Source organism: Pelodiscus sinensis, chromosome 4 (genome assembly GCF_049634645.1).
Source record: "Pelodiscus sinensis isolate JC-2024 chromosome 4, ASM4963464v1, whole genome shotgun sequence".
Classification (NCBI taxonomy): Eukaryota; Metazoa; Chordata; order Testudines; family Trionychidae; genus Pelodiscus; species Pelodiscus sinensis.
Window position 1 is genome coordinate 15,459,238 of NC_134714.1, and position 15,578 is coordinate 15,474,815.

The 15,578-nt window shown below is 43.1% G+C and overlaps 1 protein-coding gene across 6 annotated transcripts in view; it reads left to right on the plus strand.

Annotated features, from left to right (window-relative positions):
• Positions 1 to 15,578, plus strand: part of SYNE2 (spectrin repeat containing nuclear envelope protein 2) — a 300,187-nt gene that overhangs the window by 212,529 nt on the left and 72,080 nt on the right. For all 6 annotated transcript variants that reach the window (XM_075926397.1, XM_075926393.1, XM_075926394.1 and 3 more), the window contains 8 exons: positions 1,390 to 1,560; positions 2,277 to 2,410; positions 2,838 to 3,042; positions 6,031 to 6,210; positions 9,840 to 9,968; positions 12,827 to 12,981; positions 13,255 to 13,402; positions 13,911 to 14,005. In XM_075926397.1, coding sequence (XP_075782512.1) covers positions 1,390 to 1,560; positions 2,277 to 2,410; positions 2,838 to 3,042; positions 6,031 to 6,210; positions 9,840 to 9,968; positions 12,827 to 12,981; positions 13,255 to 13,402; positions 13,911 to 14,005 — 1,217 coding nt within the window. The remainder of the gene's footprint in view (positions 1 to 1,389; positions 1,561 to 2,276; positions 2,411 to 2,837; positions 3,043 to 6,030; positions 6,211 to 9,839; positions 9,969 to 12,826; positions 12,982 to 13,254; positions 13,403 to 13,910; positions 14,006 to 15,578) is intronic.

Genomic DNA, 15,578 nt, shown 5'->3' on the forward strand with positions numbered 1-15,578 from the left:
AAAATTCATGTGACGGAATTGGGGCCAAAGGGTTCTGAGTGTGGGAGGCAGCTCAAGCCTGGGGCAAAGAGTTGGGAAGCGAGGCTTTGCAATGGGGCTGGGCACGAGAGGTTTAGGGTGGAGGGGAGGGCTCCAGGTTTGGGAAAGGGCTCAGGGCTGGGGGTTGGGGTTCAGCAGGGAGTACAAGCTCTGGGCTGAGTGTGTGGGCTTTGGGATGGGGCTTGGAATGAGGACTTGGCCGGCAGGAGGGTCCTTTAGCCTGGAGGGGGGTGGGCTCAAGATGAGGCAGGGGGTTGGAGCTCAGCTTATCTGGAGGGTTTCATAATGGGGCCAGCGGGGTGGGGCTGCCTTCTGCTGGCTGCAGCTGCTCCCTGCTGGGGCTTGTTGGGGAGGGGCTCCCCTCCACTGGCCTCAGCAGCTTTAGGGTTTGGGGAGAGGCATCTCTCTCCTCTGCAGCCCTGAGCTTCTATGTGGAGTTGAATAGTTCCTGTGCGAGATTTAATGGGAAGCTGTGTAATTTTGGGTGTATTGTGGTTCCGTTTCCCCCCTAGTCTCTTGTGTAGGTGTGTGGTCTGAGTCAGAATTTAGCCCTACCTTTTGCAAGGTGAGAACCTGTCCCTGTGAGGGTGGAGTTGGGCGGGTGTTATAGAAAAATGAGAACAAGTAACACTGGAATAGGTCTATGGTTTTATTCTTGTGGAAACATGACAAGGACTGGGACAAATGAAAGTCTTCTCTGTCTCAATATGGTAAAACTAACTGTAATAATGAATAGGGGTAGGGAAAAGAGGAAGTTCTGCTACCTCATTCATCGCACAGCACTTGTATATAGTGAGTCCTGGCGTTCTTCCAGCAGTTGTTGTGAAAACAATGTTGAGTGTGGTTCTGTCTCTTCTGCATTTTTATGGCACAGTGGCATATAAGAGAATATAGCTGACTAGAACACTGATATTGTGTTAGACGCTTGAACTACCCTCTCACAATTTCTGTTCAGTTTTGGCTAAATTGGAACTAAATTTCCATCCCAAATTGTCTATTTCCTAAGGAGACTAAGGCTTTCAGGAGCCACAGTACTTTATCTGTTGGCTGGCATGGTGATATTAGCAGCAAATAGTAATAGCTGTGCATTGTTTCTGCACATTTGTACCTAGTGTGGGTTTCTGGTATGGTGGCTGCCAAACCAGCCTTGACATGTTATTAGATTAAAATTTGTATTTCCAACTTATCCCTATACTTCATTTGTGAAATTTTTGTGGCATGCATTGAGCTGAAGTACTGAAATCAGCTTTTATTTCAACATTATCTAGGAAATACCTTTATTAATATATTTTGTAAGTAAATCTAAAGAAGGAGCAATCCTTTTTCTCAGCAATGATTATTTGTTTACAGGTGGCACAGTTAAAAACCTCAATGCAGTCAGTATTACAGCAGTGGCTAATTTATGATGAAACTTATGAAGAAGTTAACTTGATGATAATGAGTTCTTTGTATTGCCTACAACAATGTAAACCTCCTGTAATATCATTGGAAGCTTTGAAACACCAATTGAAGATTCTCCAGGTAAATCTACCAAAAACAAATAGATGGATTAGGGCAAACTTGGGAAAAGGTTAATGAAAAATACAATGTTTCCCCTCAGAAAACTATTTCTTTAGAGCCTCACGTTGGATCTAACCCAATGACTATGGGAGTCAGTGGCATTTGTTTTCCCTGCAGAGACTAGTTATTGGTATTTAACATTTCTTGTATTATTTCTGACCTAAAATAAGAATTTCAAAATACTTATTTCTGGTTGTCTGGTTGGGCTGGGAACAAGTAACACCAAAGGAAAAATGAATTCCAATTTAAAGTGAATAGTGTGAACTAAATAAGTGAAACTTCTTTTTAAGTCAGATGATATTTTTGTACTGATATTTAATTCAGAATTTCAAATTGGTTATTTGTCCATATTTGCCAGTCAAAGGCCTAATTCTTCAACATTTTCTGGCTTTAAGTGGTACCTTTTCACAAGAAGAGTCCCATTCAACCAGTATGTGTGTGAAGAGAGGCTTTTGAAAACGTATGCATTACAGGATTTGACCACAAGTTATTCTTTAATGTGTAGTAGAGCAAGTTTGTTACATTTTTATTTCTTTCACAAACCTTTTCTTTCCCATAAACATGGTTACAATATCATTACTATACATCTGCTAGTCTCTAAAGAAAACTACATTTTAGCTCCATGAACATGGCTGATTCATCTTCACATTTAATTGTTGTGTCTAATTTTTTCACAGTCTATTCAAGACAAAGCAGAGGGGAATGAAGAAAGCTGGGCCAAGTTCCAGGCTTCTGCTGCTAACCTCAAGAAATGCTGCTGTTCCTCATTTGCAGAGATTATTGATCATAAATGCAAGGAGGCACATACAAGGTACACCTAAGGAAAGACACAAAATAGACGTTAGTAATAAACGCCCCCAGTTCTCCAAGGAACATGAGCATAACTTTTAGACATGTGAATATTTTTTTATTGACTTCATTGTGAATACTTAGTTGTGAATGAAAATATATATATATATATATATATAATATATATCTTGGTGAACATTTTAGTGTATTGTGTTATTGTGGGTCTGTGTGGTAGATGAAAAAACAAACCGAAAAAGGAGCAACACAGTAAACATGCAATATATTATGGACATTTCACATGGCAAGACTAATGACAGATGCCCTGGTATAAATCCAGAGAAATTCCACAGACAGTCTTCGAAAGAGATCAGATTCTGGTCTGTGCACCACTTCAAGTGTAAGGGCAAACCCTGAGTCAGTAATCTGTGTTATGTTCTTACATATTGCAGGTGGACTCTGGCAAATGAAGAAGTCAATGATGAGCTACAGGCAACACAGGCTTTGTTACAGCTTTGGGAGCATTATGATGGGTTACACAGCCAGGCAGTTTTGAGGTTAGAACAACATGAAGAGCAGTGTCACCTACTCTTGGGAGCTCACTTACCTGAAGACAACATGGCCGAAGTCCTGAAACAGAAGATACAGGATGTGAAGGTACGTAAAAGAATAAGCTGGATGTATTTAAAACTCCTGACAATGGGAACCCAGGCTGCGCTTCTGTTTTATAATCCATCCAATGGTATTTTCTTGAACTACATTGGGCCAGGTGCTCGTCCAGGCCGAACACCGGATGCAAAGAAGAAAAGGGGACAGTGACCTGACTTCATCTCTTGCGGTCTCCAATTTTGTGGACAGCCCATGAGCAGGGTAGCCCCAGCATAAGTTAAAGCAGCAGTAAGGCTTCTTTGAATTATACTTTTTGCAGGGAACACCACGAAGGAGCAGTTTGCTCTCGATATGTCTCTTATGCCAGAGGTGGGATGCCAGGAGCAACTGGGGTAGACCCAGCTACTCTTGCTTAATCCCCTCCAGTGATTCCCAAACATAAGAGGCATCCCTGGCTGACAGCTTGTACGAGATTTCTGTCCCCTTGCAGTGGCAATAGAGTACAAAGGTAACCCAGGGAACTTGAGAATCTGATTATCATTTTAAGTGTGTTAACTGAAGGAAGATCTGAGTTCATTAGATCCTTCTAAAATATTTCTGATTTTGGTATCTGTGACCTGGAACTGACATCAGAGTACATTTGACTTTCTCAGATATCAAAGCTGGCATCAAGTTCTAACTTCAGCCTTTTGACTTCATACTGGCTTTATCAAGCAGATACAGAAATAAAATAATCATCCTTCTTGTAGGACAGAACAAACCGCTTCATATGTTTGCTCAATTAAATATGCTACACCATGGTGGGGGGATTTAGATTGTTCCTTCTCTGTCAGAAATAATGTCAGCAACAAATTCTGATTGCTTAATGATAGAAACACTTTCGCTGTCTTCTAATATGGCAGAGACCATGGGACATGAATCTGAGTGTCTCAATAAAAGTACATCTAGAAAAGAAAAGACCAGAACAGATTTTGTCTGATGGTGGGTAGCTATTAAATATCTTTGGTGTTACAGATCCCTTTCCAATATCTGTAAAGAAGTGCCATGTAATTAACTCCATATGGTGAGAGTAATAGACTAGAAGGACAGCGGTGAGGTATTAATCTCTGTTTGGGGCTTTAGTTAAAAATCAGTGTGTCTTCACATGTATTACTAATCTCTCCAGTCTTTTTGCTACTATTCATTAGGAAAGATTAAAGGTTTATGGAACTTTATCAATGAGGTGATATGTGATCTACCTGCACTAAAAATACAGATTAAGACTAATGTACTAAATTGGAAATGAAAATTGGTCATGTTGACTTTTTTAAAACAACTGAAGTGTTTATAATGTGATCCATGTCAAAGACACACTCCTTTTACCTTTCAGGGAAGTCTGTCCTTACTGTTATAGTTAATCAGAAGAAACATTTTATTTGATCATTGCCCACTGAAATGTAGCTTTCAGTGGGGACAAAACCAGGAATTTTCATGTGTAGTGTTAAGTGAATTTGGCGGAGAATTACACATTCTAGGGTGATATTCTGTAACCCCTCTCCAGATAAAAAACAATGACAGGCCACAGGTTGTAGAAAGTCAGCTACTTCTTTCGTTGTTCCTAACATTTAGAACTGAAATTTATAGTATTGTTGCTAGAGGGGAAAAAAACTGCTTAATAAAAATGGTCTAAAGTGCTGGTGTGAACCACACCCACTAGGTGGGTGGATTACTGCCCCATGTAGTAGCACTTAGACCACTGTGAGAGATAAGAATGAGTGAGCTCCACAGCCTAAGCTGAGAGCCAGCTGGCTTTATAGCTCAAGTTGTAGAGGCTCCTACATTAAGCTCCAGAGGTCCCAAATTTAAATCTGCCTATAGGAGGTTACACTGGCAAAGTTGCTCAGCATAATGGTTAGCAGGGTATTATCACTGTATAAAGCCATTCTAGAGAGGATGGATATTCCTCTCCATTTTCTTTCTAATCTGCCTCATAACGTTAGTATCTGAGTGCCTGAAATTGTTACCAGGCCACGTTGTCCCACTGAACTTTGATTCTAGATACTAAGGCTGAGAATTTGAAAAGGAGCTGAAGAGAGAGATCATTGGGAGCTGGATGTCTTTAACTCCATTCGGCATATTTAAAAATATCAGCATAAATCTCTGGGGATACGTCTACGCAGCAGCATTATTTCAGAATAACTAATAACTAATGTTATTCCGAAATAAGAGAGAGCACGTCTACATACAAGCCTTTATTTAGAAATAATGTCGAGCTGGAGGACTTCTTACTCTGACTCCTGGTAACACTTACTTCATGAGGAGCAAGGGAAGTCGAAGGAAGAGTGTTCTTTCCTTTTACTTCCTGCTGTGTAGACAACACCTAAAGCCATTTCAACTTCAAGTGAAGCTATTTCAACTTCAGCCACACAACTGACTAGCTGAAGTTGTGTAGTTTAATTTAACTTTACCCCTGCTGTGTAGACATATCTTGGGTAACCGGAGGGCCATCCTTCAGTAACATGTATGGTTTCAGCTTACACGGTTCTGTTCATAGACTCGATGAAGGCCACTCTCATAGTCTATGACTGAACTTGGCTTCCAGTGCAAAACAACAGAAGGGCTGTGTCTAGACTGGCAAGTTTTTCCACAAAAGCAACTGCTTTTGTGGAAAAACTTGCCAGCTGTCTACACTGGCCGCTTGAATTTCCGCAAGAACACTGACGATCTCATATAAAAAATCAATGCTTCTTGCGGAAATACTATGCTGCTCCTGTTCAGGCAAAAGTCCTTTTGTGCAAAAGCTTTTGCACAAAAGGGCCAGTGTAGACAGCTCAGATTTGTTTTGCACAAAAAAGCCCCGATCGCAGAAATGGAAAAGCGTCTGTGCCAATCTAGATGCTCTTTTCCGCAAATGCTTTTAACGGAAAACTTTTCCGTTAAAAGCATTTGCGGAAAATCATGCCAATCTAGACATAGCCAAGGAGTTTAGTTATAGGAATAAAAGACACAGGACTCAGATCTGATTTCTGGTTTTGGTTCCCCCCCCTTCCATTTTAGATACTGCAACAAGGCCTTCAGCCCATAAAGGGAAGCTTTCTCCAGGTTTCTGAGTTGACAGACCAGATAACACAACATGCCAAAGCAGCCACACAAGCAGTTCTCTCCGACAAGGCGCATCCTCTCCAGAGGATATCTTATTTGGAGAAGATGTTGCAGATGAAATCGGATGAATTCAAGGTAGTACTCTGGATAATACATTTTCTCACAATACAGTTTTATTCTTCAACAAAACCGTGTGGTTCCTGGACTGAAATTCAGTTTGAATTAGTACTCAGTGAAATCTGAAATGATAGCATCAGCTGAGTTATAAAAGAGAAATAAAGTCCTGGGGAAACAGGTTGGTTATACTATCATCGTTGTGCCTGTTATGATGTGTTCCCTCCGTTTCAATTGTTTTCCCCTTCCACACATGCCCTGCTTTGTCACACACTTGTAAGCTAGGCTGCTAATTTGGACAATGGATGGATCTTAATGTCTTGGTGCATCATCCCAGTCCAGTGTTTTGAAACTCACATTGTTTCCTGAGGGTGATGTCTCTGATTCTCGATACCACATACAGCCTCTTCCCAACTTACAAACTGGTTACGGACCAAGCAATTGGTTGTAATTCGGTTCGTTCGTAAGTCGGACCCCATAGTTACACACGACCACGTTGTTCATGAGCACGGATCACATTTGTAACTCGGGGTCCGCCATTTATGACAGCTTTGGTCGTAACTGTGAGCGGTCGTAAGTCGACCGTTCGCAACTCGAGGACCAGCTGTATAAGCTTTGCTTGTCGTGTAATGTAGTTTTATTTAATTTCTATTTGTGTAGTCATTTTCTCTTATGTAATTTTCTGGTCTTATCACAGATATTTTTTTTTTTTTTGTCATTCATTCCTTACACAACAGTAATTTCAGAGCTCTCTGGGTACGTCTACACTACAGCGCTAGTTCGAACTAACTTAGTTCGAATTAGTTAATTCGAACTAAGCTAGTTCGAACTAACGCATCTAGAACTAAAAACTAGTTCGAACTAGCGTTTTGCTAGTTCGAACTAGTAAGTCCACATTGAGTGGACTCTGAACAGGGCTTAATGATGGCCGGAAGCAGTGCCGGCAGGGCATCAGAGGAGGACTTAGAGCATGGAGATACTGTCTCAGGCTAGCCGAGGGCTGCGCTTAAAGGGTCCCGACCCCCACCCCGGACACACAGTTCTAAGGGGTGCCCCGCTTGCAAAGAAGTTCTGGCTTGGAGTGCCCTGAGTGCCCACACTGGGCACATCACAGCACTCGGCCATCAGCCCGGCTGCACTTGCCGCAGGCTGCCATCTGGGGAGAGGGAGTAATTGGGGGGCTGCAGGAGAGCTTCCACCCCCAGAAGCCCGCAGAGCCAGCCCAGTCCTCCCCATCGGGGGCTCGTACCCCATTCCTCCCTCACCTCCTTCCACTTGCCCTTCCCTAGCCCCCCTTCTTATTGATGTACAAAATAAAGATAACGTTTCTTCCAACATTGACTCTGTCTTTATTGAAAAAAACTGGGGGAGACTGGGAAAAGGAGGTGGGAGAGGGGAAGAGAAAGGCTGGGAGAGGGGAGGGCAACTAACATGATCAGGGGTTGGGAACAGGTCCCAGATGAAGAGAGGCTACAGAGACTGGGACTGTTCAGCTTAGAAAAGAGGAGACGGAGGGGGGACAGGATAGAGGTCTCTAAAAGCAGGGGTTGGGTGGAGAGGGTGCATTCAGAAAAGTTCTTCCTGAGTTCCCATAAAGAAGGACTAGAGGACACCAAAGGAAAGGAATGGGTAGCAGGCTTGAAACTAGTAAGAGAAAGTTGTTCTTGACAAAGCAAATAGTTAACCTGTGGAACTCCTTGCTGCAGGAGGCTGTGAAGGCTAGAACTAGAACAGAGTTTAAAGAGAAGTGAGATAAAGTGATGGAGGTTGGGTCCATGGGGTCCTATTAGCCAGAGGGTAGGAGTGGTGTCCCTGCCCAAAGTTTGTGGAAGGCTGGAGAGGGATGGCACGAGACAAATGGCTTGGTCATTGTCTTCGGTCCATCCCCTCCAGGGTCCCTAGGGTTGGCCTCTGTCGGCAGACAGGCTACTGGGCTAGATGGACCTTTGGTCTGACCCAGGACGGCCATTGTAAGCTCAGGGCTCAGTGTCGGGGGTCTCAGTGGACCCCCTTGATTTTCATGCACACCTGGTCCTGGGTGGCCAGGCTGGCAGCTCTCCTGCCCTAGACGGCCACTTTCCTGTGCCTAGTGCGGAGATCGTGGACGAGGTCCACGATGTCCGCACTAGCCCAGGAAGGTGCCCGCCTCTTGCGGTCCAGGGCAAGCTCCCGGGAGCCGCCAGCCTGGTCCCGGCAAGAGGGGGTGGGCTGGGGGGCATCGGGTGGGTGGCTCTGTGCCGTGCCAGGTGCAGGGTCTGCTAGCTGGGTGCTGGCAGGCTTGCACCTGGCACGGGCACCGTAGCCAGCCCGTGCCCCTTTAAGGGGTCCGGGGCCGGGAGGGGGGCATAGAGTTTCCCTGGTGTTGGCCAGAGTGGCCACCAGGGAAACCTGGGGAGGGCTAGCCTCCCACTAGTTCGAACTAAAGGGCTACACAGCCCTTAGTTCGAACTAGCTAGTTCGAACTAGGCGTTAGTCCTCGTAAAATGAGGTTTACCTAGTTCGAACTAAGCGCTCCGCTAGTTCGATTCAAATTCGAACTAGCGGAGCGCTAGTGTAGCGCATAGGAAAGTTAGTTCGAACTAACGTCCGTTAGTTCGAACTAACTTTCTAGTGTAGACATACCCTCTGAGACTCCTTCTTGGCACAGTTCACTCAACCCAGAATTTGGGGAGGGAAAAGGAGACTCCCCCAGTGACTCTAAACTCCTCCCTCAAAAATTAGTGTCTAAACTCCTCCCTCAAAAAACCCTGTCTGTATTTCTTATGCGCTGACGGCGCCAGATGGGAGTTACTAGAGTCCAGATAATGCCCACAAATCTGTCTACAGGAGCAAATGGGACCAAACTCTCCATATAGCTGATAAGGGAGCAGCACCATTTTCATGAACTTCCGGCTGTCTGAGTAGCTGTGCCTTGGCTTCGTAATTTCACTCTAAATCATAACATTCCTGGTAGTAAATCTCTGCACAGCATGTCTGCCCTGTTACTCTGAGATGCATGTGGCGCTCTCAGGATTCACAGGGTTGGAGGTTCTACTCCTGACATGTGTGTATGTTGGATTAAATCCTCCTCCTCTTCCTCCTCACTGGAAAAATTGGGAGGAAACTCCATAAGTCAAACCTTGCAGCATTTACCACCTTTTGTTAAGTCTGAGGCAGAGCTGATAAACAAGCTCAAATTTCTCAAGTTCCACACCAGAGTTTTAACCACAAAACCATCTCTCCATCTCTAGCGAGTTATTTCTCACTTTGATGGGGAACAATCGTGTCACTGTACGAAATGAAGTGGATTTTTTTTTCATTTTCACTTTATTATCCTTGTTTTTTCATTATCAAAGAAAATTCTTATGCTGTGGGAAAACAGCCATTAATTTCTAGAACTATAAAACCAATAACAGGAGATCAAGGCAAAATATTTACTCTAAAATGCAAGGACATATTCCAAAGACAAAATCTAGAAAAAGAATATAAATAAGCAAGGTTTAGCAACAGATATAAATATTAACTACAAATACACCAGTTATTCTAATCTAGCAGTTCTTTACATAAAAATACTGTTTACTGTGTATTACTCTTTTGCTCTTATTTAATATATATAGAATCATAATAGATGAATTAAAGCTGATTATAATAAAAATAATTTCTCATCTTAGTTCAACCTTTTACAATTGGAGGATTTCAAGAATTGTCTGGACACAGTGGAAGCTCAAATTAAGTCACCTGTAGAAGCTTTGGATCAGCTGCATGCACAAGGAAAAGAAGACGACTCAGAATTGCTCATGGTATGTGCTGGTCCTATGACTAAATCAGGGGTGGGCAAAATAACATCCATGGGCTGGTTGTGACCTGCTAAACGTTTTCCTCTGACCTGCCATGACCCTCCCATTCGGGACCAGAGGCCTAGTGGGGCACTGAGTAGCCTGCCTTCCTACTATAGCCTGAGCCATGCTGCTCCTGGAAGCACCACGGCCAAAGGCTGCTGGCAAGCCTGTCTCTGTGCACCCCTTGCGGGGAGGGTGGCAACTGGGTGGTGCTTGCATGCGCACGCAGCACTCCAAGGCTCACTTTCCTCTCCCCCCCCCCCCCCCCCGAAGAGGCACACAGACACACATTTGTTTGCCAACAAGCTGCTAGCAGCTTTGAGCAGCATGGGTCCACCGTGGCATGAATGCGCCACTGGCCGAGATCTGCCTACGCTAAGCACTGCCCAGCGAGAGCCAGAGCCTGCACCTTGAAACCCCCCTGCACCAAAAGACCCATTCTGCACGCACCCAAGCTCCCTCCCAGCCTCTGCACCTCCTACACCTTTGCCCCTTGTCAGAACCCAATCCTGCACCCAAACTCCACCCTAGACCCCATTAATATAATAGAAAAGTGCGGCCCGTGACCATTTACCAAAATTCTTGGAGTGGCCCTCCTGCAAAACGTATTGCCCACCCCGATGTAAATTATGCATATGGAAGAGTGTCTGTTGGATACTTATTCATGTAGTATTAAAGGTACATACTGTAGTTTAATCATTGTAACTGTTACATGCACAAAAACCACATTAAAAACATTAATATGGCAAAGTCAAGCACTCAAAAGTTAGGAAATGCCAAAATTGAAGTTGCCTATGCAACTTTAATTTGCCCCTACGTCCATATCCATTATGTTACAGTCTTCAATTTCCTACTCACATGCAATTTTTTTCCCCAAAAGCCCCAACTTATTTAGTACAGAACTCTACTGCAGAATCAGGGATAGAATACAGTTGTCCATTCAGCTGCCTTAACAAAGAGACGCTCCTTCCTCTTCCTGTAGTCCCCTGGTTCATTCACTACATATTTCCAACTTGTGCAACAAAAAAATCAGAGGTCCTACAGACAAGTTTTCTTCAGTAAATTACCCTGATGGATCCTGTGCAAAGAATGAGATAGGGGTCATCTTGGAAAAAATAGTATGTATCCGTGTAATTGAAGATTCTATTGCAGTGCATGTGGAAAAGGGAGTCAAATTAAGGTTACACAGGCAACCTCAATGCTGAGGGATTTCCTAACTTTTGAGTGTTTGACTTTGCCTTCTTAATATTATTAACATAGAATCATAGAATACTAGAACTGGAAGGGACCGCGAGAGGTCATCGAGTCCACTCCCCTGGTCTCATGGCAGGACCCAGTACTGTCTAGATCATCCCTGACAGATGTTTATCTAACCTGCTCTTAAATATCTCCAGAGATGGGGATTCCACAACCTCCCTAGGCAATTTATTCCAGTGTTTAACCACCCTGACAATTAGGAAGTTTGACTTGAAGAAGTCAATGAGCACACGTACTGATTTTATTTTCCAATAACTTTTTATTTGGCCCATATTTTCATGGGGGGTGGCAAAAGGTACCCCTCTGCCAAATTGCTCGTCCTTTCTCCAAGGCATAGGGTTACTAGAGCTTTTCAAAGAAAAGGCCATCAAATTCTTAACATGGGCAAAACATATTTTTCCCAGCCTCATTCTTTGAAATGGCTAAATCATTTTGGCTGAAAGTTGCTGCCTCCCCCCCCCCCCCCTCAAAAAATCAGCATGAGGCAGACAACCCATATGGAGAATTCCAGTTTGAAAGGCTGATAATGTAGACAGTTATAGAATGGGAAGCATCTGGTAATTTTAGTAATATGCAGTGCCAATATCCCTACCTATAATGAGGCCAAGGGCTTAATGCTTCCATGAAGTCTGAATAAATGTACAATCAGTGTTCCAGTAGAGAAATTGGTCATTAAACTAACTTTAAGGGTATTGAGAAACTAAGCATTTAAATTTTAGTGACTTCATTGTGGGGTTTATGCTACTTTTGACAATAAATACATAATTTCGAAAAGAATCTTGACAAATATACATAAAACTATTCCAAATAAACTATCTATAAACCTAAATTTCTGTATTATGTAAAATGATTTAAACTTAAGCGTAGCAAATTATCTATGTCCAGTGTCATGATGTAAAATGCAGGCTTTCTCTCTTCACAAGCATTGGAAAGGAGCAGGCTTGTTAATTTTAATTGCTAAGCAGAAGATGGTTCTTTGTCACTGAAATATTTCTAAGGAAATCAGAAATGCAGTGGACTATTTTATTTGAAGAGCTGTATATCAGAATAACTGAATCCCCAGAGCAATATAAACATGAGTTACTTTTAAAAAGGAATCGAAACGATGGACTGGAGGCCGAATTTTAAAAGATGCGGGAAACCTGCTGGATCTGGGGATGGTGTAATTCCCCCTCCTCAAAGCTCTCTATGAAGTTTAAGCCCTGATATTTATGGATCCTATAAAATGTGCTTTGCCTACCCCTTTACTACTTCCATGAATGAGGATTTGGAAGATGTTTCTGCCTTTTCTTCCAAAGAATTGTGCAAAGGAAGCTTGAAAATTGAAAACTCTTTTGTTTCCTATCCTCACTCCTGGAATAGCACATGGAAAGATGACACAGCCCAGTATGAACTAGCTTTTGAATACCTAACTATGCTTTTTGAAATTCACCACCTTCGTCATGACCCTTTGAACCTGAGCATAAGGCATTGGTTACATTGTATTGTAAAACATTACAGAAAAGACATTTTCTGGAAGAAAGTTGATGTTTCTGTCAGTTGTTCTGTTCCATTATTTGCAGAGCCACATGTTAGAGCTGGCAGCAATGTCTCCTGACATCGAGAATCTGAATGAAGTGAGCGTTAAGCTACCACTCAGTGACTTCACCGTGAAGCAACTACAGAGCCTGAAACGACAGTGGATTCAGAAAACAACAGCAGCCCTGGAGCATTTCAGGTCAAAAAAATAATCACAATACTTCTCCCCAACTGTTTTAGTGTCCATGAAGCAAATTAAAAGCAAATTAAAATATTTTTCACTGGCTGGTTTCCAGCTTTCCAAGAGGCTTTTAAAAAATAATTCCTCCATTTTAAAGTAAATTAAAATATATCATTTTGTAAAAATAGTTTAAGTTGTTTGGAGCTCAAGGACCATGTTTTAGGATGTGCTTGGGCAAAGACTGGAAAATATACAATAATAGAATAGTTCCCATATTTTTTCTTTTAACAGAACATTTGAAGGAATTGAATCAGACGAAAAGAAGCTTCTTCAGAAATGTAAAAACTGGTTACAATCTCTAGAAAAGATGAAAGAGGCTTTAAAAGTGAATATTTCTGGCAGATTTGAAAAGCTTCAGGAACAACAGAGAATATATGAGGTACTGAAGATTTAAACTGGGCTTTTAAAAAAATCTTTAAAATATATATTTGCAAAGAGTTACTATGGGTGGTAATATAAACAGCAGCAGTCTGTGCAGTATATATATGGATTCCACTCAAAGTGTGCATAATGCAGATTATACCTTGGGAACATTTAATTGGGGCAAGGCTGAGTGGATACTTGTCTCCACAAGAATTTGTCTGTAAATACTAAATACCATGCATTGCAAGTTTAGCACACAGAGACAGGGTGTCACCTGGAATTTTTTCTAATTAGTAGTTGTGCATCTAATTCCACAAACATTATGCTAAACATTTACTACTTTATGTTAAATTTGTACTCTATAGGCCATATGAGCCAGATTCTGCTCCATATTCACATATGAAGCCATTCAAGAATGGCTATTCCAGAATAATTTAGTGTGTAGTCAAGCCCTTCATAAAGTTTGTTTTTTAAATGCCCATCAGTTAATGAACTAATATTGTTGTTTTTTGCAATGTTTGCAGAAGCTGCAAATGGAGATTTCTGTAAATGATCAGATTTTTAATTCTGTCATATCAAAAGGGTTCTATTCACTGGGAACAGGAGAAGCAGAAAAAAGGTAAAAACAATTTTTTTCCTAGTTTTCACCAGGGTCATGTACGGAAAAGGCCAAGCAGGAGTGAAGCCCCCATGCCCTTCCCCAATCATTGGCAGGGAAACAGAACTCCTCTGGCCCCAAGGCTGTGGCGAGGATGGAAGAGCTCTGTGACCCCCACTACAGCCAAGTGCTTGTAAATGTATTTATTCAGATGGCTCATGGATTTTCAGTGAAATGGTGTGTGTGCTACTGTTTACAGGAAACCCCCAAGTTGTGACCGCCCAACTTGTGACCCCCCTGCACTTAAAGTTCAGAAGGGGCCAAAAAACCCCAACTTATGTCCTCAGCCCACATTGACAAAGGTGCACGGCACCTGTCATCAATGAGGGTTTGAGTTACGACGCCCCCGATGTGCAACACTTCCCCGGGAACCAATCACGTTGCAAGTCGGGGGTCGCCTGTATTTCTATGCGTATGATGTATCTGTGTGTGTTCATATAGTTCAATGTGTAAAATTTATGTTTGTCTAATGTGCCCCTCCAAAAGGAGTCAAATTTAAATTCCTGCATGTACCGCTGGGTCTTAGAAAAAGGTAATGTTAGTGATTCAGTAGGATACATGCTTCCCTCCCAGTCAATACTGGACCACCCTTAACTATCATGTAAAAGAGACTTTTAAACCCAAGACCAAACCATGAGTATTCATTAGAGCCTGTGGTACATCTTGCAGAAGTGGAGATGTGGGCACCGGTGTCCTGGCCAAATTTTCTTTTGGGTAATAACTACATTCTGCCTAGCAGAAAAACCAAAAATCCACGTGTAGTGTATTTTGGGATAAGATATTCTTCACTTCCTACCCTATCTGTTAGGCACTGTTAGAGGTGTTGTGTTTACATCTGAGGTGGCTATATTTTGTGTGCAAATTCTCCTCCCGCCCTGCAAGGGAGCACCATGCTTAGAGTCAACCGCCTGCTGAGCAGCAGCGGGCCGTTGACTTTTAAGTGCCAAGCCCCTTGCAGGGTGGGAGGAGAATTTGCGCACACTGCCCTGCCCCCCAGGACAATCAGGACTGGGGCTGTAGGGAACACACGAAGTCTCCTCCTGCCCTGCCAGGAGCACGTGGCGCTTCTTAGCATGGTGCATTACTGGCAGGGTGGGAGAAGACTTTGTGCACTCACCCCACCCCAAGCCCTGATTGGCCTGGAGGAGGGGGGACCATATGAAGTCTCTTGCTCCCTTGCCTCTGGTGCATGGTGCTTAGAGTCAATCTCCAGGCTTAATCTGTAGGCCCTGATGGGCTTGGGGGCAGTGGAAGGACCTCTGTGGGTAGGATCAAACTGTTTGATGGGCCAGATCCAGCTCAGGGAGGCCATTTTTCCACCTCTGCTCTGAGGCATCATTGGACTATCCAAAAATGAAGTGTTTGGACCAATGTTTCCTCTAATCACCAGTGATGTTGTGCTGCTGCGCAGTTTAATCAGCCCCACCCAGTCAGAGGCTCAGGGATCCCTGCAGGGAGCCGACTGACTGGGTGTGGCTGATAAAATCACCCGTGAAGCTGTGATGCTTCACTGCTTAGAAGGAACACTGGTTTG